Below are 25,386 nucleotides of genomic sequence, written 5' to 3' on the forward strand. Positions count from 1 at the left end.
ATTTTAAATTAAGATGTTTCAGATTAACCAACGTGATTTTGAGAATTGAACATTGTTGATATGAAAACTGTTCCACAAAAATGCACAGATGAAAAAGCACAAACTGTTATGCAGAAAGGAGAGCATTTCTCAAAAAAAAGCAATTTTTTTGTTATTTATCAATCCGTATATTTGAGTTTAACCTTAATATTTGTTGTATTATTAGTTGTCTTTTTCTGGAAATTGTACGTTTTCCCGTTAAAACACGACGAAGTCTTTGTAAAATAATTGCCTCCACATTTCCATGGTTGGATTTTGTATATAGCCTGATAATATGAAATAAAAATGCAGGTTTCAAAACAATTAAGTATGTTATCAAAATGTCTCCAGCTAACCTTGTAGTGGTGGATGACGCTCTGATAGACTGTTGAATTGTGAAATGGGAGACGCACTTCAATTACCAGTTGAGAAATTGAAAAATCGCAGCAATTTTTTTTAAAATGAAAACTGTCTACGTGCATGAATTGCTGCACATGTTCTACTCCGGCAGCAACATGAGAAATCTCTCCCAGGCTCTGTATGCTGTGAGTGTGTGATAGTGGTGTTGGATAAATAAGATACATGATGACTAACGAAAGGCCAATTTAATTATGCAAATGAACCTACACACAGATAAGCATGGTGGTCAAAATTTTTTACTTACTTCAACTGGTATTTTCATCAGTGAATAAAAAGCATTATTTTGCTAAGTTTTTTTTTTTTTTCTCTCGGCCATTTTGGCCAGCAACAGTTGTCACAAGGTGGTCCTTTCAGGGTGTAAATTGTGGACTCCCCCCCGCCCCCTCGCTCACCCACATCAGGTTTTACAACAGTCATAAATTCCTGCTTAGAAACTCTCTTCGCTGCCATGGAGCACGGAGGGAGAGCACGGAGGGAGAGCATGGAGGGAGACGCACGGAGGGAGAGCACGGAGGGAGAGCACGGAGGGAGAGCACGGAGGGAGAGCACGGAGGGAGAGAGCCTACAGAGAACAAACAGCTAAACTTTAGAAAACTCCTAATCCCCAAAATGTAATTATTTTTGAGAATTTGGGACACTAAAGGGGCAGTCATGTCGAGTGTGTTTCATTTGGTGATCTCATGTAGGACAGGAAACACACAACTCTCTTAAAGTGCACATTTCCCAGCTGTCAGGTTGGCATCTGAATGTTGTATAAAAAAAATTGATGAATAAGTATAAGAATATTTTTGAAAAAGAAAACAAAATGTGATTTAGTCTTCTAAATGAGAATTGGATGTTTTATGGTAATTTATTCACAGTCAGTAGCCACGCCCAGGTGTGCACAAACATGATGAGACCCGCCCATTATTCAAGTATAAAAGCCCACGTGACGCAATTCACACCAGACCACGCAAACCACGGTGTAAACTAAGGTTGCAAAATGGTTGAATTTTTAAGACCAGAAGATATGAAGCGGTAGCTACATGTTGAAATGGTTGACACTACAACTCTACCAAAAGGACAAGACCAGAGAACGTGGAGATCCCACGTTGAAATGTTTTTTTAAAAATCTACAAACTAAAAGAACAATTATGTAGACTGCAACTGTTCAAATACTTTAGTAAAAGCAGAGCCACTCTAAGAACAGTTCCCGAATGGTACTCTGAAGTATCCATTATAACAACTACGATAGACTGTGACTCCTGGGGAACGCACCTTTCTGTCAATACTCTCCAGCAGATGGACCAGCGACCACAGAGAGAGAAAAGACAAATACCCGTAAATATGTAAATTGCAATTTATTTTCGAATGAGCGGTCGTTCTTGTAAGGTATTAGCAATTTCTATGAGTGTAGTTCTGAGTTTCCGCTCGAGTGGTCCACACCCCCTTCCCTTTGTCATCGTATCCATTTCATCCACTATCTTTGTATTATGTAATACTAATTGTGGGTGTGTTTCATGTATTTCTGTGATTTGATTAGTAAGTGTAGTAAATTAATAATTAAGCCAACTCTGTATTTTGCTGATTCATAATTTTGTACAGATATCCAAGGGTTTGCGACGTTCAGTAATGAGACTGATGATGTCATAATAATACATTAATAGAAGACTCGAGAAGATATGAAAATAGTAGATTCGGGAAAACAGACTAAACATTTTCCCGTGGTGCCGACTTCCTAGTTAATCACGTAATAATAATAATTATTACACAGAGAATTGATTTGATAAAATAAGTCTTCACATTTAATGATAGTCAGACGACACAGTCATATAATATATATATATTTTTAAACACTAAAAATAAAATTTAAAAAAACACTACTTTTGGGGGCCAAAAGCGGCTAACAGAAACCCTGAACAGATTATACTATAAACTACAGCTTCCTGCTAACAAAGGAGCTAAATAATATTAGTCATGTTTTTATAATATATGCTACTTATTACATTGTGTTTTAAATTGTGTACAATTACATTTTCTGTCTTGTTCCCGGGGCAACTGAGACCTAAGTCTCAAGGTGTTTTCAACAGTTAAATAGAAGTTAATAGATAATGCTTCTAGAAAGAAAATGGCTTAAATGCATAAGGAGAAATAGAACACACTCTTAATATAAATGTCAGATTAGACGGTGTGTGTGTGTGTGTGTTCGTGACCAGTGGGCATAAAACTATTTCGTCACAGAGAGGAGAGGGTATGAAGGAGGGTGAGACATACAGACCCTTATTCCAGGAGCACTCTTCTTCGCCTCAGCCTTTAACTTCGTCAACTTTAGAGCTGACTTGGTCTTCTTGTAGTCTTGTTTACCTGAAATATAAAATGGACATAGATATAATATACACTGCTCAAAAAAATAAAGGGAACACGTAAACAACACAATGTAACTCCAAGTCAATCACACTTCTGTGAAATCAAACTGTCCACTTAGGAAGTAACACTGATTGACAATACATTTCACATGCTGTTGTGCAAATGGAATAGACAACAGGTGGAAATTATAGGCAATTAGCAAGACACCCCGAATAAAGGAGTGGTTCTGCAGGTGGTAACCACAGACCACTTCTCAGTTCCTATGCTTCCTGGCTGATGTTTTGGTCACTTTTGAATGCTGCCGGTGCTTTCACTCGTGGTAGCATGAGACGGAGACTACAACCCACACAAGTGGCTCAGGTAGTGCAGCTAATCCAGGATGGTACATCAATGCGAGCTGTGGCAAGAAGGTTTACTGTGTCTGTCAGCGTACTGTCCAGAGCATGGGAGGCGCTACCAGGAGACCGGCCAGTACATCAGGAGATGTGGAGGAGGCCGTAGGAGGGCAACAACCCAGCAGCAGGACCACTACCTCCACTACCTCCGACTTTGTGCAAGGAGGAGCAGGAGGAGCACTGCCAGAGCCCTGCAAAATGACCTCCAGCAGGCCACAAATGTGCATGTGTCTGCTCAAACCGGTCAGAAACAGACTCCATGAGGGCTCGAGACGTTTGGCATTTGCCAGAGAACACCAAGATTGGCAAATTCGCCACTGGCGCCCTGTGCTCTTCACAGATGAAAGCAGGTTCACACTGAGCACGTGACAGACGTGACAGAGTCTGGAGACGCCGTGGAGAACAATCTGCTGCCTGCAACATCCTCCAGCATGACCGGTTTGGTGCTCGCCAGAGGTAGCCGGACTGCCATTAGGTACCGAGATGAGATCCTCAGACCCCTTGTGAGACCATATGCTGGTGCGGTTGGCCCTGGGTTCCTTCTAATGCAAGACAATGCTAGACCTCATGTGGCTGGAGTGTGTCAGCAGTTCCTGCAAGAGGAAGGCATTGATGCTATGGACTGGCCCGCCCGTTCCCCAGACCGGAATACAATTGAGCACATCTGGGACATCATGTCTCGCTCCATCCACCAACGCCACGTTGCACCACAGACTGTCCAGGAGTTGGCGGATGCTTTAGTCCAGGTCTGGGAGGAGATCCCTCAGGAGATCATCCGCTACCTCATCAGGAGCATGCCCAGGCATTGTAGGGAGGTCATACAGGCACGTGGAGGCCAAACACACTACTGAGCCTCATTTTGACTTGTTTTAAGGACATTACATCAAAGTTGGATCAGCCCGTAGTGTGGTTTTCCACTTTAATTTTGAGTGTGACTCCAAATCCAGACCTCCATGGGTTGATACATTTGATTTCCATTGATAATTTGTGTAATTTTGTTGTCAGCACATTCAACTATGTAAAGAAAAAAGTATTTAATAAAAATATTTCATTCATTCAGATCTAGGATGTGTTATTTTAGTGTTCCCTTTATTTTTTTGAGCAGTGTATATATATAAAATCAATGTAAGAAATATGATGAAAAAAAATACAATGAATGAGAATGAGGACTGTGGTAATTGTATTTAATTAACAAAGTGAGATATTTGTGTGCATGGTTCAGTTTGGATTCTAAACAGCTGTTCTTTCTGAGGTGAAGCGGACAAACTGGTCACCAGGTAGGGTGGAGGGGCGGAAAGGAGTAGAGGAGAGAGGTAGAGAGGTGTCCTTGGTGACTCCAGCAGAATGCCCAGGGTGAGGTCTGGCAGAGTGCTGTCAACACACAGGGCCAATTTACAGACACACTCCGAGACAATCCCTCTGGAACAAATAAGCCTTGGCCTCCCACATACAGATGGATGGGGCAGAGTCTGCCTCTCTCTCTCTGACACTACTCCAGCATGTATATATGGTAATCAGGGTGGAACAGGCTGGGGGAAAGAAATCATTAGCAGACAGAACGTCAAACAGAATGTCTAGTGGTAAATCTCTACAGGTTCACAAGTATTTAATTCAGAATTGAAGAATGATACTCAAGAGGGCACAAAATGGTTCCACTTAAAACCAAAATGTAACAATTGCTTGCTTGAGTGGCTTCTAAATTTCACCTGTTATAGTGCAAAACACCATACGACTGGGCCTAGGTTAAACTAGTTGTATCAGCTTGTGAAAGCATTACCAGCCTGCACCTGGAATGCTTTGGTCATTTAGATGTATTACAGATCCCCATTACTCTTCCTGGGGTCCAACATACGGTTACATAAAACATCACATCACACAGTGTGTTCCCTCAGGCCACTACTCTACTACCACACATCTACAATACAACATCACATCACACAGTGTGTTCCCTCAGGCCACTACTCTACTACCACACATCTACAATACAACATCCATGTGTACGTGTGTAGAGTGTGTGTGTGTCTCTTCACACAGTCCCCTCTGTTCCATAAGGTGTATTTTTATCTGTTTTTTTAAATCTGATTCTACTGCTGCATCAGTTACCTGATGTGGAATAGAGTTCCATGTAGTCATGGCTCTATGTGGTACTGTGGAATAGAGTTCCATGTAGTACTATGGAATAGAGTTCCATGTAGTCATGGCTCTATGTGGTACTGTGGAATAGAGTTCCATGTAGTCATGGCTCTATGTGGTACTGTGGAATAGAGTTCCATGTAGTCATGGCTCTATGTAGTACTGTGGAATAGAGTTCCATGTAGTCATGGCTCTATGTAGTACTGTGGAATAGAGTTCCATGTAGTCATGGCTCTATGTAGTACTGTGGAATAGAGTTCCATGTAGTCATGGCTCTATGTGGTACTGTGGAATAGAGTTCCATGTAGTCATGGCTCTATGTAGTACTGTGGAATAGAGTTCCATGTAGTCATGGCTCTATGTAGTACTGTGGAATAGAGTTCCATGTAGTCATGGCTCTATGTAGTACTGTGGAATAGAGTTCCATGTAGTCATGGCTCTATGTAGTACTGTGGAATAGAGTTCCATGTAGTCATGGCTCTATGTAGTACTGTGGAATAGAGTTCCATGTAGTCATGGCTCTATGTAGTACTGTGCACCTCCCATAGTCTGTTCTGGACTTGGGGACTGTGAAGAGACTTCTGGTGGCATGTATTGTGGGGTATGGGTGTAGAGACTAAATAACTCCAGTAATTGTGTTCCGTGTGCAGGGAGAGATTAGTCAGTAAACTTCCTGTCATCGCAGTTTTAAATATAGTCTGCCCTATATGAAGAGACAAATTTAAAATAATTATACATTATTTGTGGCTTTGCCTTACAGGTAGGTTTTTGGACAACAATGGCATTTAATCAAACACAATATCACAGGACTCAGGGTTAGGGAGGAGCTGTGGGTGGTGAAGAGCAAGATGTGGGTGATGGACGGAGAGCCATACACGGTTTTCCTTAACGGTCTGACCATTGAAACCACCAACTGGGGAGAGACCAAAACGTGTTCAAAAACCGAAAGAACCGTTTGTTGAATTTGTAGAACGGTTTAGATCAGAGGTGGTTAGACACATTATCTGACATGGGGGAGATGAAGACCCACTAAATTACTCCCAGAAAAAAAAATGGGGCAATCACTCATCAGCTTATGCAATCCCCACATGATGACGTGCGAAAAACATTTCCACAACTAATGACTGGGAGAGAAAACTACAGCGACATCGACATCACGAATGGACAGAGACATCAATCAACATAATAAACCGACTGTCAGAGTTGTGCAGGTTTCCGAGTAAAACCAAACAACATCATTCGTTCAGCAGAAGAGAAACCTGGTGTATATATCATTATTATGGGATTGCTGGTCACTGTGGCAACGAGAATGTCGGAAAAGTGATTTTATGAGAAGAAGTGGCCAGGAGAAGATGGGTCCATCTAAGGTAAAATGGAATCAAGACAACAGCCCCAATGACATTGTTGATGCAGAAATGTAAGAAGCTCTCCCCATCTCAGCAGCAGAGGTTGCTAGATGCTGTGGAGGTAAACTGACAGACTCCCCTCTTACGTCCCCTCTCAGCTGGCATATGAAAATCAGATGGAATATAAAGTGAACATGATGGTTAATAACGTTTCAGTAGATATGCTGAAGTCATTGTATTGCCCATATCTTATGTGTCGTGTCTTTGGCTATGCCGGATTAAGTGATATGACATGCAATTCTATAAAATCATTTCTCCGTAATTAATATTACCCGATTGAGCTAATCATGTAAAATGTAATTAACTAGAGAGTCGGGGCACCACAAAATAATATTTATAGAGCTGTTATCTTCCAAGTAAACTCTTAAAGACAGAGTAATATTTTACATTAATAGCAGTCAATATTAATCGTCACCTTAATTCAGTCTCATCTGAAAGTTTACAATATTGGGTTTCATTATTTATTTACTAAATACCTAACTAATCACACAGAATTACAAAGAATTAATTAAACCTTGTTTACAAATGATGTCGTAAAGAAAACGTCCCTAGCGGGCGGAACAGATATGACAGCTGGTTACACAAAAGAAAAGGGCTGGGTTTGAGTGAAGGAGCGGGAAGATTGAGGAACAAAGGGCAAAGCTGTGCTATCATAAATACAGTATCTTTTTACCTAACTAATCACACAGAATTACATATACAAGAAGAAGAATGCCTCTGGTGGTCAATTGGATACGTTGTAGTAACGTCATTGAGTATCCATAGACGGGATACTCTGTCTGTTCCTTCCTAACCCTTGTTTGCAGCGGCTGTTGCTAACTCAACGGCTAGGAGGTATCACTTCTGTAGTGAATAAGAGTTCAAAGTTTATACCATTCGCAACCAAATCTCACGCTGATGTTGGCTTCGTTCTGTAGTTATTATCTGAACCATTCTGCCAAGGACCGTCTCCTCACATCCTTGAGGTTACATTGAAGGAAGAGAGAGGAGGGCGTGTTTGAAGAGTTTTATAGCCCATGTCCCTTCACAGGGGCGGGCCACTGATTGAGCAGAGCCCTACCTTATGAAAACCCTAATCTCACATTTTAGAAGCTAAAATCACATTTCATCCCATCACGAATAATTTCATATTCAAACATTTAAATTGAACAACAATTCCATGTGAATCCGATAACTCTGATGTGTAGACTTTCCACTGTAGAGTTTGTCATCTTACCATTGATGAGAATGTCTCAGATGACAACCGAACTGACATCATATTCATTAAGTACCACCGCATATGTTCAATTGGTCGGATTACCAGAATATAGTTAATTTCCCCCCACCTTCTGATGTTCCCAGAATATCTATGTTAACCAAAGGGATTTGCAAATGAAACATCAGAAGGGTAGAGAGAGGAAAAAGGGGGGGGAAGAGCTATTTATGACTGTCATAAACCTTCCCCCAGGCCAATGTCATGACATATGTTTTTGCATATGTCGTCAGTACACGGGCAAGAACATGAGAACGACAGGAGTGGAGGAGAGACATATATGAAACAAACCAAACCATTATCAATTTCTATTGGTCCAATGAAGATTGATGCAGGGGTGTGGATAGGCTCATTTAAAACAACCCATTTTAGCCCTTGATGTTATTATGCAACTTTACATCGAACATTTCTGAAGGGAAGGTGACGTGGCAAATTAGACAACTGCAGGGATCTACAGTTCAGATCCTATTAGGACTACAAAGACAAATTAGTGTCGAACTTTTGATATGGAACCAGTGTGCTTGACAGGTGTTGTCCCACCTTGAACAAAACAATATCCCATTAGTAAGGAAGCTATGGTCGCTACTAATGTAGTCTGTAAAGATCTATGGGACTGATACCAGTGTGAAGAGCTGGTCATGTCTAATAGTCATCTATGTGGGACTGATACAGGATGTGGTAACAGGGAATTATTGATCCATGGTTCAGAGACATGGGAGGAATATGTCTTCAGAAATAGGATGCTTGTTATTTGGCCATTGGCTAGTTTAATTGCAAGGAATTCTACTTGGTCAACCACAGGGTTATAAAACGACATTCTGTCCCTTTGTTCTGAGGAGAATCACTGGAGGAACATCTCTGAGGACAGAATGACCAGCAAATCAAAACAGGTGTGGACTTTAGTGAAATGCTTAATTACGAGCTCCTAACCGACAGCGCAGTTTAAAAAAAAATATGGTTAAGAGATACAAAGTATGTAATTAAAGAGGAGCAGTAAAAAAATAACATTAAATACAGAGTCAATTCCCTCCCCTTCCCTCCCGTCCTCCTCCCCTTCCCTCCCGTCCTCCTCGTCTCCCCTTCCCTCCCGTCCTCCTCGTCTCACCTTCCCTCCCGTCCTCCTAGTCTCCCGTCCTCCTCGTCTCCCCTTCCCTCCCGTCCTCCTCGTCTCCCCTTCCCTCCCCGTCCTCCTCGTCTCCCCTTCCCTCCCGTCCTCCTCGTCTCCCCTTCCCTCCCGTCCTCCTCGTCTCCCCTTCCCTCCCGTCCTCCTCGTCTCCCCTCCCCTCCCCTCCTCCTCGTCTCCCCTCCCCTCCCGTCCTCCTCCTCCCACCCCCTCCCCTCCCCTCCCTCCTCGTCACCCCTCCCCTTCCGTCCTCCTCGTCACCCCTCCCCTCCCCGTCCTCCTCGTCACCCCTCCCCTTCCGTCCTCCTCGTCACCCCTCCCCTCCCGTCCTCGTCACCCCCTCCCTCCCGTCCTCTCCTCCCCTTCCCTCCCGTCCTCTCCTCCCCCCTTCCCTCCTCCCTCCCCAGTCCCCTTCCCTCCCCTCCCCCCTTCCCTCCCGTCCTCCCTCCTCCCCTCCTCCCTCCCCTCCCCCCTCCTCCCCCTTCCCTCCCGTCCTCCTCGTCTCCCCTTCCCTCCCGTCCTCCTCGTCTCCCCTTCCCTCCCGTCCTCCTCGTCTCCCCTCTCCCGTCCTCCTCCCTCCCCTCCCCCGTCCTCCTCCCTCCCCTCCCGTCCTCCTCGTCTCCCCTCCCGTCCTCCTCCTCCCCTCCTCCCCCCTCCCGTCCTCCTCGTCTCCCCTCCCCCTTCCCTCCCGTCCTCCTCGTCTCCCCTCCCCGTCCTCCTCGTCACCCCTCCCCTCCCCTCCTCCCCTCCCTCCCCTCCCCTTCCGTCCTCCTCGTCTCCCCTCCCCTCCCTCCCCTCCTCCTCCCCTCCCCTCCAGTCCTCCTCGTCTCCCCTCCCCCCTCCAGTCCTCCTCGTCTCCCCTCCCCTCCAGTCCTCCTCCTCCCCTCCCCTCCTCCCGTCCACCTCCTCCCTCCCCCCCTCCCGTCCTCCTCGTCCCCCCCCCCTCCTCCTCGTCACCCCTCCCCTTCCGTCCTCTCCTCCCCCTTCCCTCCCTCCCTCTCCTCCCCCCTCCTCTCTCCCGTCCTCTCCTCCCCTTCCCTCCTCCCGTCCTCTCCTCCCCTTCCCTCCCTCCTCTCCTCCCTTCCCTCTCCTCCCCCCTTCCCTCCTCTCCTCCCCTTCCCTCCTCTCCTCCCCTCCCTCCTCCCTCCCCGTCCTCTCCTCCCCTTCCCTCCTCCCGTCCTCTCCTCCCCCCTTCCCTCCTCCCTCCCGTCCTCTCCTCCCCTTCCCTCCTCCCCTTCCCTCCTCTCCTTCCCCCGTCCTCTCCTCCCCTCTCCCCTCCTCCCCTTCCCCCCTCCTCCTCCCCTTCCCCTCCTCCCCTTCCCTCCCCCTCCGTCCTCTCCTCCTCCCCCCCTCCCCTCCCCCCCCCTCCTCCCCTTCCCTCCTCCCCCCTTCCCTCCTCTCCTTCCCTCCTCTCCTCCCCCCCTTCCCCTCCTCCCCCTCCTCCCTCCCCTCCCCCCTTCCCTCCCTCTCCTCCCCCGTCCTCTCCTCCCCTTCCCTCCTCCCGTCCTCTCCTCCCCTTCCCCTCCTCTCCTCCCCCTCCTCTCCTCCCTTCCCTCCTCTCCTTCCCTCCTCTCCTCCCCTTCCCCTCCTCCCCTTCCCTCCCCCGTCCTCTCCTCCTCTTCCCTCCTCTCCTCCCGTCCTCTCCTCCCCCTTCCCTCCTCCCCTTCCCCCCTCCCTCTCCTTCCCTTCCCCTCCTCCCCTCCTTCCCTCCCCCCTCCTCTCCTCCTCCCCGTCTCCCATCCCCTCCCCTCCCCCCTTTCCCTCCCGTCCCCGTCTCCCATTCCCTCCCCTCCCCGTCTCCCATTCCCTCCCCTCCCCGTCTCCCATTCCCTCCCGTCCTCCCCTCCCGTCCCCGTCTCCCATTCCCTCCCGTCCTCTCCTCCCCCCTCTCCTCCCCTCCCCTCCTCCCCTTCCGTCCTCTCCTCCCCTTCCCTCCTCTCCTCTCCTCCTCGTCTCCCATCCCCTCCCGTCCCCGTCTCCCATTCCCTCCCGTCCCCGTCTCCCATTCCCTCCCGTCCTCTCCTCCCATTCCCTCCCGTCCTCTCCTCCCATTCCCTCCCGTCCTCTCCTCCCATTCCCCCATCCCGTCCTCTCCTCCCATTCCCTCCCGTCCCTCTCCTCCCATTCCCTCCCCCCGTCCTCTCCTCCCATTCCCTCCCCTCCTCTCCTCTCATTCCCTCCCCTCCTCTCCTCTCATTCCCTCCCCTCCTCTCCTCCCATTCCCTCCCCCCCCTCTCCTCCCATTCCCTCCCGTCCTCTCCTCCCATTCCCTCCCGTCCTCTCCTCCCATTCCCTCCCGTCCTCTCCTCCCATTCCCTCCCGTCCTCTCCTCCCATTCCCTCCCGTCCTCTCCTCCCATTCCCTCCCGTCCTCTCCTCCCATTCCCTCCCGTCCTCTCCTCCCATTCCCTCCCGTCCTCTCCTCCCATTCCCTCCCGTCCTCTCCTCCCATTCCCTCCCGTCCTCTCCTCCCATTCCCTCCCGTCCTCTCCTCCCATTCCCTCCCGTCCTCTCCTCCCATTCCCTCCCGTCCTCTCCTCCCATTCCCTCCCGTCCTCTCCTCCCATTCCCTCCCGTCCTCTCCTCCCATTCCCTCCCGTCCTCTCCCATCCAATCCTCTTCTCATCTCCCATACTCTCGGCCAGGCAGGTGGGTGGATGACAGCTGACTAGTCAATTATGAACCCATAATAATAGTATTTAAAAGCCAGTGTCAGCAGAGGTCTTTTTGACAGTGTCTGACATCACAGAGCCTCGCTCTTCATAAAGCGCCAGAGTAGTGGCAGCCTATGAATTACCTTAGCGGCATTTCCCTTTCAGGTCTCTCAACATAAACTCAAATTGCCTCGTACTATTCTGGAAGATTCTTTTATTTTTTTAAATACTCTTTTTGTTGTTAACCAGCGGTTCTCTAAAACTGGTTGATAGTGGTTCTTTCTTTTCACAGGGAAATAAAACTGTCTGTGACCTGCGGTTACATCTTTGAATTGATGAGTAGGAGAACGGCTGCGAGCAAACGTCGCAGAGACAGAGACGACCCAAACGGCACCCCTGTTCCCTTTACAGTCTACTACTTTTTAATCCGGAGCTCTATGGACCACTGTAGAGGGAACAGGGTACGGTTTGGGCCTCAGCCCGTTGAAAGGGATACAGCGGGAGAGTAGTTTGTTATGTCCTGTGCTTTCATACAGCACCATCATAATGTAGAGATTAGAGCAGTTTATGTCCCATGTTATGAAAGACTGTGGCGGTCATCAAATTGTGTCAGCTGGTTATTGTCATGCAGAAGAAGCCTGCCGGTCTCACGGTTACATCTCCAGGCCTGCAAGCACACTGTTGTGTGCCTGTAACATCTACATTAAACAGTGATAAATCATTTTAATAGACAGCATCCCAATAAATCCATTATTTATTTTAGTCAGGTCCAAAGAAACATGAAGAAAATGTATTTCAGAAGAACAGAATACGAGTTGGTCTACGGTATGTTATCTGGCTATTCTCCATGCTGTAGGCTTGTTCATTTATCAGACTAGATACTGTATGTTATCTGACTAGATACGGTATGTTATCTGGCTATAGACTGTTCATTTATCAGACTAGATACTGTATGTTATATGACTATAGACTGTAGGCTTGTTCATTTATCAGACTAGATACTGTATGTTATCTGACTATAGGCTGTTCATTTATCAGACTAGATACTGTATGTTATCTGACTATAGGCTGTTCATTTATCAGACTAGATACTGTATGTTATCTGGCTATAGGCTTGTTCATTTATCAGACTAGATACTGTATGTTATCTGGCTATAGGCTTGTTCATTTATCTGACTAGATACTGTATGTTATCTGACTATAGACTTGTTCATTTATCAGACTAGATACTGTATGTTATCTGGCTATAGACTTGTTCATTTATCAGACTAGATACTGTATGTTATCTGGCTATTGTTCATTTATCTGACTAGATACGGTATGTTATCTGGCTATAGACTGTTCATTTATCAGACTAGATACTGTATGTTATATGACTATAGACTGTAGGCTTGTTCATTTATCAGACTAGATACTGTATGTTATCTGACTATAGGCTGTTCATTTATCAGACTAGATACTGTATGTTATCTGACTATAGGCTGTTCATTTATCAGACTAGATACTGTATGTTATCTGACTATAGGCTGTTCATTTATCAGACTAGATATGCTGATAAGTCCAGTGCCATTAATTGATAGTAAAAGAAAATAATTGAACTGAGCTAAATAAAAGGATATTTTCCCCCGTGTGATGATGTGAAGTGGCATTTGAAACAAGTCCTATATGCTTTGATTTAGAGTTATTTAGAAACTTTAGGTGATCTAAGAGGAAGGCCCGAAGAACTAGTTCACTGATGCCTTCCAGCAAACAGTCCCAGAGCGCCGGCTATCAGACCAACAGCTTCTGAGACAGCGAACCCCCCGAGCCATAAGACTACTAAATAGTGTGGATACCATTTAATTGACTATCTGCACTGGCTGTCAGTGAGTGACTGTGTATATGGTATGTTATATAATATATATATATATATATATATATATATATATATATATTATATATACACACACAGTGGGGCAAAAAAGTATTTAGTCAGCCACCAATTGTGCAAGTTCTTCCACTTAAAAAGGAGGAGAGGCCTGTAATTTTCATCATAGGTACACGTCAACTATGACAGACAAAATGAGGGGAAAAAAATCCAGAAAATAACATTGTAGGATTTTTTATGCATTTATTTGCAAATTATGGTGGAAAATAAGTATTTGGTCAATAACAAAAGTTTATCTCAATACTTTGTCATTGCCAACAAAGGGTATATAACAGAGGTCAAACGTTTTCTGTAAGTCTTCACAAGGTTGTCACACACTGTTGCTGGTATTTTGGCCCATTCCTCCATGCAGATCTCCTCTAGAGCAGTGATGTTTTCTGTCAGTGAGTGACTGTGTATTTGGTATGTTATATATATCTGAGTGTGTTTAGGGATTTCACAGTACAGACTACGCCAGTTGTATTGAGGGCATGTAACATTTTGATTTGGAATTTTTACATTTTTTTTGTTTTTTTGGAGAATAGGGAAGACCAGGGATATTCAACTCTGACCCTACGAGGTCTGGAGCTGGTTTCCTGGGAATCACCCACCTGGTGTCCCAGGTCTAAACCAGTCCCTGATTAGAGGGGGATCACCCACCTGGTGTCCCAGGTCTAAACCAGTCCCTGATTAGAAGGGGATCACCCACCTGGTGTCCCAGGTCTAAATCAGTCCCTGTTTAGAGGGGAACGAGGATTTGTTTATTTTTTATTATACAGTGGAACTGGCTTGGAAGTCCAGAGTTGAATTTGAGGGGGATAGACCAAATATGTACCAATAAGCTGGGTTGCACAAGATGGAAGGCCAGTACATGGACAACCTTGGTTTGTGTGTACTACACAACAGTGCAATTTTCCAACACTGCCATTTCCTCAGAAACGAAGGTGCTCCAGGGAATAAAACCCTCTCTCATTGGTGCTCCAGGGAATAAAACCCTCTCTTATTGGTGCTCCAGCTAGGGAAGACAGCTGACATGCTGAAGGCCTGAAATCATGATTGATATGCAGCATCTTGTCTTGGTTAGGACAACGACATGTTGGGGGGAGAAATAATAAAATACTACAGAAAAGACCCAACTTTAATAGATTGGACCAGCCCTAGTCAGAATAAGACAATACGAGTCAGTAACCAGGTTTCCACTCTTTTAATACCGGTAAAGTACGTTGACATTTTTTATGCAACAGGTCTGATGGAAACAGAACATTTGTAGGTAAACTTTCCAAATGTCGACAAAACACGCTAGACAAGGTGGGATCGTTTTGTGTCGGTAAAATTCATTTTGCGAGAAATGGCGGTGGAAACGCCTTAATGCGCAAATATCGATATAATAACCACATGGAAGTAAACTTTGAGTCTTTGTGTTGTTGTGTGGTCCTCCCACTACGACCCAGGAAACCATGCAGTTTATTACCCTACAGATTAAATAACAAGGGAAAGAACCTCAGATCCGCAAAGTCCCTTCCACCAGGTGGCTGATGAGATATGTTGGCACGACGGCCATATTGCATCTCCATCCCAAAGCCCTTGCTTGGAAGTGTATTTTGCCAGACTGCCAAGAACCTTGCCCTCATCCAGGCCAAGGTTGCGAGACACACCATGGTGGCGAGACACACCATGGTGGCGAGACACCATAGGCCTTGTTGATCTCGGCACCAGACAGGATGGTCTTGCCAGCATAGTTGGGGTCCAACATCTACCCTGCGGTGTGTTTGGGCTTCAGGTAGAAGTCTTCACACTTTTTGATGTATTTCAGAACTGCAGTTTCCTCTGCTTGGAGAAACAGTGAAGTGGGCAGGGCAGTACAGATTTATTCTCTTATATCTGCAAGCAGAGTCTGAACATCAGACAGGATGGCATTGTCTCCCTCAATCCGTGCAATGGCTACTGCTATAGATTTCAAGGTTCAGGCACCACTCTCTCCCAAAATACATCATCCAGGAGGATCCTATGGGGCTTCCATATCAATGGCAGACTGTGAAAAACCATTTCTGATTCCCCTCAGGAGACTGTCAAACATGATGACAACGCCACCCCAACAAGTGTTGATGGGTAGCTTCAATCTGGTGCTCTTATTCTTCCTTTGCTTGGTGAGGTAGATTTCTGGACCCCTTCACATACCTAACCATTTCCTGGCTCTCTTGTAGAGTGTATCCATTGTTTTCAGTGCCATGATGTCCAGGAGCAGATTCAATGCATGAGCAGCACAGCCAATGGGTGTGATGCTGAGGGTCGACTCCTCCACTTTAGACCAAGTGTCATGATTCCAGGATTGTCTGGCACCAGTGCTGTGGTCCTTCAGCTCATCTGCAATGTTGTCCCTTGTGTCTGTGCTCTTGGAATATGGGTTGAGGGGTGGAGATGATGCTAGTTAATTATTCCTTGTCCATTCAACCACCCAACATTTGCTTGACCTGAACTCTGTTGAACTCTGCATCCAGCAAATGAGTAGATAAAGCATGTCTGGTTGGAGGGGTGTTTGCTGGGTAAAGAACATTCAGTAATCTCTTCCAATACACATTGCCTGGAGCATCAGAGGTGAACCAGTTGCATACGCAGCTGTTGACATTCATAAGCATTTCTCTGACTATGTTCCTCCAATGAGTCAAAAAACCTTCTGATTCCAGGAGGACCATGAGCTGTTGGTATCGATAAGGTGTCTGATTCCAGGAGGACCATGAGCTGTTGGTATCGATAAGGTGTCTGATTCCAGGAGGACCATGAGCTGTTGGTATCGATAAGGTGTCTGATTCCAGGAGGACCATGAGCTGTTGGTATCGATAAGGTGTCTGATTCCAGGAGGACCATGAGCTGTTGGTATCGATAAGGTGTCTGATTCATGATTTTCACCTCGAATAGAAGTAGAGGGAGTTTTGTCAGAGGTTGCTTGTTGTGAGCGCCGAGGGAACTTTATGCACTTGGCCAGACGATTCTGCATCTTTGTTGCAGTCTTCACATAAAATTTGGCACATTATTTGCAAATGTACACAGCTTTTCCTTCTACATTAGCTGCAGTGAAATGTCTCCACACATCAGATAGTGCCCGAGGCATTTTCATGTAAAGATTAGAAAAGAGTCAAATAAAATACAATTACAGATAAATAGTTGAGTTGTTTAATCTAACTGCTTCTTTGTAAGATAAATGTTTTAAAACTAAACATGTATGGAAACTGGTGAATTAACACTCAGTTAGCAGGCTCAAGCAAGCTAAAGCCCACATTGTAGCAAAAAAACGAGCAGAAATTTATCCGGAAAAGTTTCCGACCCTTTGTAGTGAGACATTAATGATTTCAATTTTTTATTTTTTTATTTTTTTTAACCTTTATTTAACTAGGCAAGTCAGTTAAGAACAAATTCTTATTTTCAATGACGGCCTAGGAACAGTGGGTTAACTGCCTGTTCAGGGGCAGAACGAGAGGGGCAGACTACCTTGTCAGCTAGTCCAACGCTCTAACCACTAGGCTAACCTGCCGCCCCAAATGGGTCTTTCTCTGTTCTGATGTTGTATACTGTTCAATTCAACCCAAAATATGTTTCTGCAATTTCATAATTTCAGATCATTTCCACACGGTCACGTAGGTCTGCACAATATTGGCCTTATTTTTAACAACATTTTGCAATTGCAATTTGACTTGTGATTTAGAGCAAAACACTTGTGAACTGTTGAAATAGAATGATTATTTTAAATTTATAGAATATAATAGTGGGCACTTTGAATACAGTGTCTTGAGAAAACAACAAATGAAAATGCAAGGGAGGAGCCATTGTGACAAGGTAGAAACCAAAGTGTTTCCTAGGTGACCTTCTAATCTGTAGCTACATGTAATGTCGTGTTAGCTACTTCACGTAGCCAACATTCTTGCTTTGTGTATTCCTCCGATTTAGAAGATACGGTTACACACCATCACCGGTGTTACCAGGGCTGTACAGCATCACCGGTGTTACCAGGGCTGTACAGCATCACCGGTGTTACCAGGGCTGTACAGCATCACCGGTATTACCAGGGCTGTACAGCATCACCGGTGTTACCAGGGCTGTACAGCATCACCGGGCTGTTACCAGGGCTGTACAGCATCACCGGTGTTACCAGGGCTGTACAGCATCACCGGTGGGCTTACCAGGGCTGTACAGCATCACCGGTGTTACCAGGGCTGTACAGCATCACCGGTGTTACCAGGGCTGTACAGCATCACCGGTATTACCAGGGCTGTACAGCATCACCGGTATTACCAGGGCGTACAGCTAGTTACGTTAGCTCTGACTCAGTACAAGAAACTCACCAATCTGTTTCCGGTACTGGTCGACCGGGGCCATCACAGCGCATGCATCCTTCCTCCCCATCCTCACCTGGGAGGAAGAAGAGTAGAAGAGTTAACATTGAGGACAATAGGCCTACAGCTAAATATTACATGGATCTTCAATACAAGATCTTTAGTAATCAACTGTGGTATTGTATCAAAGCTCGTAGGCCTATACACAGTACTGTTTTACATCAAAACTCTGTTTTAGGGAGATATCTGTATCTCTATGGATGATAGATGTTTTTCTATGGTTTCATATTATGCTCTACCGTTTATTTCATTGTGTTGCAAATCACTTTACGGAAATATTTTTTGTCAATTGGACGTCGCTTTGCACTCTTCGTGTCGTGTGGAAAGAAATGTGCAACACAAACAAACATGGAGAACGTGACAGAGACCTAAAAGAGGAGCTACTTCGTACCTAAAAGAGGGGCTACTTCGTACCTAAAAGAGGGGCTACTTCGTACCTAAAAGAGGGGCTACTTCGTACCTAAAAGAGGGGCTACTTCGTACCTAAAAGAGGGGCTACTTCGGTCGCATGGACGTGGTTTGGGTATGAAAAGTCTGACACGGACCAGAAAACCGTCCTCTGCAGAATATGCCGCAGACCGGTCCCGCCAACAGGCTCAAACACCACTAACCTCCTTTACCACCTACGCAGGAGTCATGTGAAACAGTATGGAGAGAGTCTACTCCGGATGAGACCCTAAAAAGTCAAGCGCTCAAAACAAACCCCGACTCAGACGTTGCACGAGGCTTTTGCCCGCGGCACAGCATATGGCAAAGAACCACAAAGATGGAAGGAGATAACAGCTGCAAAGACATGGCCCCAATTTACACGGTTGAGAAACGGGGGTTTCGTGAGTTGGTGCTAACACTCAACCCAAGGTACCAAACGAAGAAAAAAATAATAATAATAATAATTGTGGAGTCTAATTCAAAATTAAATAAGAAATAGGCCTTTACATGTGGTTATTTTAAATATACTATTTATTGATTTAATTGACAGAAAATGTGTATATTGTGATGTTTCGTTATATGAAATGACCTATAATCAGGACATGAGATGTTGGCCATGTAACCCAGCCCTACTCTGTTTAAGAGGGGGAGACAGTAGGAGTCAAAGGTCAGGAGTGTTTCTGATGGCATCTAAATCCCCTCTGACCTATTCTTTCAGAAAACAATCCAACAACCTTTAATTCCTCCGCAGCTTTGACAAACAATCCAACAACCTCATCCCCATACTGTATTTATTTATTTATTTATTTATTTATTTATTTATCTTGCTCCTTTGCACCCCAGTATCTCTACCTGCACATCCAACTTCTGCACATCTATCACTCCAGTGTTTAATTGCTAGATTGTAATTACTTCTCCAACTATTTATTGCCTTACCTCCCTTATCTTACCTCATTTGCACTCACTGTATATAGACACTGTGTATATAGACTTTTTCTACTGTGTGTTTGTTTATTCCATGTGTATCTCCATGTTGTTTGTGTCGCACTGCTTTGCTTTATCTTGGCCAGGTCGCAGTTGTAAATGAGAACTTGTTCTCAACTAGCCTACCTGGTTAAATAAAGGTAAAATAATATATATGGTCCTAGTCTGAAGAAGCCTGTAGGTGTGTAGGCTAACCCATTGAAGACTGAGTAAACAAAAAGGTTTGAGCGTCACAGAGAAAACCATTTGCACCTCCAACTATACTAAGAAATAGGAGGAAATGCATTTTAAAAACAAACCATATGTCCAGTACAGTGGGATTGGTTGATTAGGAAACAGCACTATGACCTTGCTTTAATTCACTATAAAATGTAAACCTGGGCCAGGAGGACGCAAAAATCCACAACAGCCATTTTATACCATAATGTTGATAATAATAGTTGTATATTTTCCCTATGCGGTGATTGTCTCAACTACATATTGTACAACTCTTCAAAACGCATATCCACTGCAACAGACAGGCTGAACTCAATCATTTAGCTGCACTTTCTGTGCACAATATCGAATGACTACACCCAAATACATTGCTACATTGGTGCACTTACCTACTCAGTAAGTCGAAATATTGTTGCTTATTCAAGGTACTTCTGCATTCTCAGGTTGCCTGTCTGCAGTCTGCAAACATGTAAGAGATAATTGACAGATTTGCTGTATTTTCCACCAAATTCTCCCTAACATGCCAACACATCACTTCACCCCAATTATCATTTCCTGGTATTCCACGTCACCACTAATGATAGACAATTTAGCTCTCTAATCAGAGACGAGTATTTGCGGATTTGACCAATAGTAGAGTGGAAGGCGGGACTCACAAACAAAAAAAACAATTGACATGCGCTTCCACTCATCACAAAAAATTGTCTAAGAACGGCTAGGTAAGAAGCTATAGACTCAGAAATACCGAGCAGGACATTACTAACCACAGTGGCACACGTTTTAGGCTGTCTGCATGTTTCTGTATAAATATATTGATATGAGCCTCTCCTCCACACTTACCAGACTCTTCTGCTGCAGGAGTACGATCAGTCTTCTGACAATTGACCAACCAACAACCCCGTATCCTTATCTAGGAGGAAGAGACCGATTTAAAGGAGAAAGGACTGTATCTGTGGTTCATTTAGGAGAACGTAACATCTGATTCTGAGCAATTTAACTAGGTTTATTAAGATAAAATCAACTGTTAAATACATTCAAATATGGTAATAGTGTATTAAAATAGGGTTCAGATATTTAATACTACACAGTTTTTTTTTTGGGGGGGGTTAGCCTACTTAGTCATTACAATATTACAACTACCTTCTCAATAACTAACTACTGAATTACAGAAAAATATCCAGATATGATTGTAAATCATATAGAGAGATACTGAGCTATATCAGTAGGCCTACATGCTCATCAGGTAATAGAAATACCCTCTCTATATTTCTGTTCTTCTTTGTTTCATGAGTTAACAGCAATTTACATGTCTCTTTGTTTGCTGTGTTGAATGTTGTAACCCTCTATCTGCATCTGGTCCGTATTGCTGCCTGGGGCTGCGTGCAGATTACAGAGGCTTGCCACTGCTTGGAATTTACTGAAGTTTAATCTGTGTCCCAATTGCACCCTATTCTATATAATACAATATGGGCCCTGGTCATAAGTAGTGCACTATATAGAGAATAGGGTGCCATTTGGGGTGGAGATTCAAATGATTTCCTGCTCTCCCGTGGGTGGCCCATTATGCATGCTGCACAGCGGTAACTAATAGATCTCCTTATAATGTGTCTGGGTAATGCTTTACTTACTGTGTTGCCTGACATCAATAGGGAGCACTTTGACATCGCTTCAGATGGGAGTACTGTAGGTTACTTGTACCAAGTGACATTTGTCAATGCTGCTAGGCCAATTTGTTCTTGTCCTGTATGAGAAAGAATGTCTGGAAGCCAGATTTAAAAAAAATATATATATATATAGTCTGTAATTTGAATGGGATTTAAAAGGGTTTTTCAAGTGATGTGTCTGTGACATCGAAATTACATAAATGTACCTGCTATTAAATGGTGGCATGCTCAAAGTTGCTCGATCGAAACCCCTGAGCTGACAAGGTACAAATCTGTCATTCTGCCCCTGACCAAGGCAGTTAACCCACTGTTCCTAGGCTGGCATTGAAAATAAGAATTTATTCTTAACTGACTTGCCTAGTTAAATAAAGGAAAAATAAAAATAAAATCTGTGTAGATGAAGGGGAGGAGACAGGTTGAAGAAGGATTTTTAAGCCGTGAGACAATTGAGACATGGATTGTGTATTTATGCCATTCAGAGTGGACAAATGGACAAAGATAAAATATTGAGTTGCCTTTGAACGGGGTATGGTAGTAGGTGCCAGGCGCATCGGTTTGTGTCAAGGACTGCAACGCTGCTGGGTTTTCACACTTAGAATGGGCCACTGCCCAAAGGACATCCCGCCAACTTGACACAACTGTGGGAAACATTGGAGTCAACATGGGCCAGCATCCCTGTGGGACGCTATCAACACCTTGTAGAGTCAACATGGGCCAGCATCCCTGTGGGACGCTATCGACACCTTGTAGAGTCAACATGGGCCAGCATCCCTGTGGGACGCTATCAACACCTTGTAGAGTCAACATGGGCCAGCATCCCTGCGGAACGCTATCAACACCTTATAGAGTCAACATGGACCAGCATCCCTGCGGAACGCTATCAACACCTTATAGAGTCAACATGGACCAGCATCCCTGTGGGGCGCTATCGACACCTTGTAGAGTCCATGCCCCGACAAATTGAGACTGTTCTGAGGGCCAAAAGCTTCCTCAGTATTAGGAAAGTGTTCCTAATGTTTTGTAACATGTCATGTGCCAATACAGGCATGTACCAATACAGGCATGTACCAATACAGTCATGTGCCAATACAAACATGTACCAATACAGTCATGTGCCAAAACAGACATGTACCAAAGCAGTCATGTGCCAATACAGACATGTACCAATACAGTCATGTGCCAATGCAGACATGTACCAATACAGGCATGTGCCAATACAGACATGTACCTATATAGTCATGTACCAATACAGGTAATACAGACATGTACCAATACAGTCATGTGCCAATGCAGACATGTACCTATACAGGCATGTGCCAATACAGACATGTACCTATATAGTCATGTATCGATGCAGTCATGTACCGATACAGTAATGTACCAAATGCAGACATGTACCAATATATTAATGTACCAATACATGTGATACATTCATGTTCTGATGCAGTCATGTATCAATACAGCAAATATATTAATGTACCAACACAGTCAATACAGTCATGTACCAATACAGTCATGTGTTAATATAGTTAATACATGCATGCACCAACACATGCATGTACCAATACAGTAAATATAGTCATGTACCAATATAGTAGGTATATTTATGTACCGGTACCAACACATGCACATAACAATACAGTAAATACAACCATGTGCCGATGTAGTCATGTACCAATACAGTCATGTACCAATGTGGTAATGTACCTGTGTAGCTATGTACCTTTCTAATCATGGACCAATACAGCAATGTACCAATACAACCATGTACCAATACAGCCATGTACCAATACAGTCATGTACCAATGTGGTAATGTAGCTGTGTAGCTATGTACCTTTCTAATCATGGACCAATACAGCAATGTACCAATACAACCATGTACCAATACAACCATGTACCAATACAGCCATGTACCAATACAGCCATGTACAGCCGTTATGTGCCAACACAGTCATGTACCAGTGTAGCCATGTGCCTATGCAGTCATTGCTCTATGTAGTCATGTACCAATGCAGTCATGGACAAATCCAGTAATGTACCAATACAGACATGTACCAATGCAGTAATGTACCGATACAGTAATGCACCAATGTAGTAATGTACCAATGCAGTAATGTACTGTACCTAGATGTGACAGAAACAAAACCACAGTGTTGATGTGTTAAAATGTAAGTTAATCAGTGGAGGTAAATGGCAGGCAGGCGATTTTCAACACTCATCATCAGTACCCCTCCACGGCTTCTTCTCTAGCTCTCCCTCCATCCTTCTCTCTCTCCTTCTCCCTCTTTGTCATACACACTCATACATTCTCTCTCCCCCTTCCCCCTACACTCTCCCTCTCGGGCCATTACTTCTTCTCTAGCTCTCCCTCCATCCTTCTCTCTCTCCTTCTCCCTCTTTGTCATACACACTCATACATTCTCTCTCCCCCTTCCCCCTACACTCTCCCTCTCGGGCCATTAATTGCTTCATTAAGCAGTCTGCATGAGGAGGAGAATACTCCAGGGTATCGGGGTCTAAATGACACCGTCGTCTCAGACAAGACCCTGCGAGGAAGACGTGTCAACATCATCTGGGACAATGGCAGCAGCCATCCTGTGGGACTGATTCATTCTGCGACCGAGTGTGTTAGAGTGTCTTTAGGAGGCAGACAACATCTCTCCTTCTTCCTGAGTAGTAGATTATAATAAACCTAGATAAAAACAGTATTAGAATATAATAAACCTTGATAACAACAGTATTAGATTATAATAAACCTATATAAAAACAGTATTAGATTATAATAAACCTTGATAACAACAGTATTAGATTATAATAAACCTTGATAAAAACAGTATTAGATTATGAAGTCTATAGAGTATTAGATTATTAAATCTATAGAGTATTAGATTATAAGGTCTATAAGGTATTAGATTATAATAAGCCTTAATAAAAACAGTATTAGATTATAAGGTCTATAGAGTATTAGAGGCTACACGCCGTATCAGGCTCCTCTACAGACACATTTCATATCAGGCTCCACTACATGCCGTATCAGGCTCCTCTACATGCCGTATCAGGCTCCTCTACATGCCTTAACAGGCTCCTCTACATGCCGTATCAGGCTCCACTACATGCCTTATCAGGCTCCTCTACATGCCTTAACAGGCTCCTCTACATGCCTTAACAGGCTCCTCTACATGCCTCAACAGGCTCCTCTACATGCCTTAACAGGCTCCTCTACATGCCTTAACAGGCTCCACTACATGCCGTATCAGGCTCCACTACATGCCGTATCAGGCTCCACTACATGCCGTATCAGGCTCGTATCAGGCTCCACTACATGCCTTAACAGGCCCTCCAGTATAGTGCAGCCAGGCAAGTTAGCTGCTATGCTCTCTGACCCTCATTAGCTGTCATGAGACCAGGACTGAGCAGTGTTCTGACACGCACACACGCACAGGCACACACACACACACACACAGAGAGAGCTGTCATGAGACCATGAATGTTACACTGACATATTAATTTAACTTCGTAAGAGACCTGTGAGCTAATTACCCTTCAGCTTCATGACCTGTGGTAGCCTAGTGGTTAGAGCGTTGGGCCAGGAACTGAAAGGTTGCTGGATCGAATCCCTGTTCTGTTGCTGAACAAGGCACTGTTCATAGGCTGTCATTGTAAATAATTTGTTGTTAATAACTGACTTGCGTAGTTAAATAAAGGTTCAATATAGATATATTTAAAGCCCAAGATAACACTAATTAAGGGATACTAATCATTGCCAGCTGCTGCATTTATTTCCACCATGACTCATTTTCTCCTTCTTCCAACTCTTTTTTTTTTTTCGCACTTTAGTTTCATATGCTAGCCTACATTTCTGAGGTACTTCAAACTGGTCCCAGATCTGTTCTCCTTCTATAGCCTGGTCCCAGATCTGTTGTCTCCTCCTATAGCCTGGTCCTAGATCTGTTGTCTCCTCCTATAGTCTGGTCCCAGATCTGTAGTCTCCTCCTATAGCCTGGTCCCAGATCTGTTGTCTCCTCCTATAGCCTGGTCCCAGATCTGTAGTC

At 44.4% G+C, this 25,386-nt stretch overlaps 1 protein-coding gene across 2 annotated transcripts in view; it reads right to left on the reverse strand.

Moving 5' to 3' along the window:
• triqk (triple QxxK/R motif containing) overlaps nucleotides 1-20,603 on the reverse strand; it is a 31,011-nt gene extending 10,408 nt beyond the window's left edge. The window contains exons 1-4 of one of the 2 annotated variants that reach the window (XM_042310249.1): nucleotides 20,510-20,603; nucleotides 20,063-20,128; nucleotides 17,990-18,056; nucleotides 2,696-2,781 (exon numbers count right to left, since the gene is read on the reverse strand). In XM_042310249.1, coding sequence (XP_042166183.1) covers nucleotides 2,696-2,781; nucleotides 17,990-18,050 — 147 coding nt within the window. In that variant the 5' untranslated portion in view covers nucleotides 18,051-18,056; nucleotides 20,063-20,128; nucleotides 20,510-20,603. Of the gene's footprint in view, nucleotides 1-2,695; nucleotides 2,782-17,989; nucleotides 18,057-20,058; nucleotides 20,129-20,509 lie in introns of both variants that reach the window. The other variant, XM_042310248.1, reaches the window with a different exon arrangement.
• Between the last annotated feature and the right edge of the window lie 4,783 nt (nucleotides 20,604-25,386).

The sequence above is a fragment of the Oncorhynchus tshawytscha genome, linkage group LG31, assembly GCF_018296145.1.
Source record: "Oncorhynchus tshawytscha isolate Ot180627B linkage group LG31, Otsh_v2.0, whole genome shotgun sequence".
Taxonomy (NCBI): domain Eukaryota; kingdom Metazoa; phylum Chordata; class Actinopteri; order Salmoniformes; family Salmonidae; genus Oncorhynchus; species Oncorhynchus tshawytscha.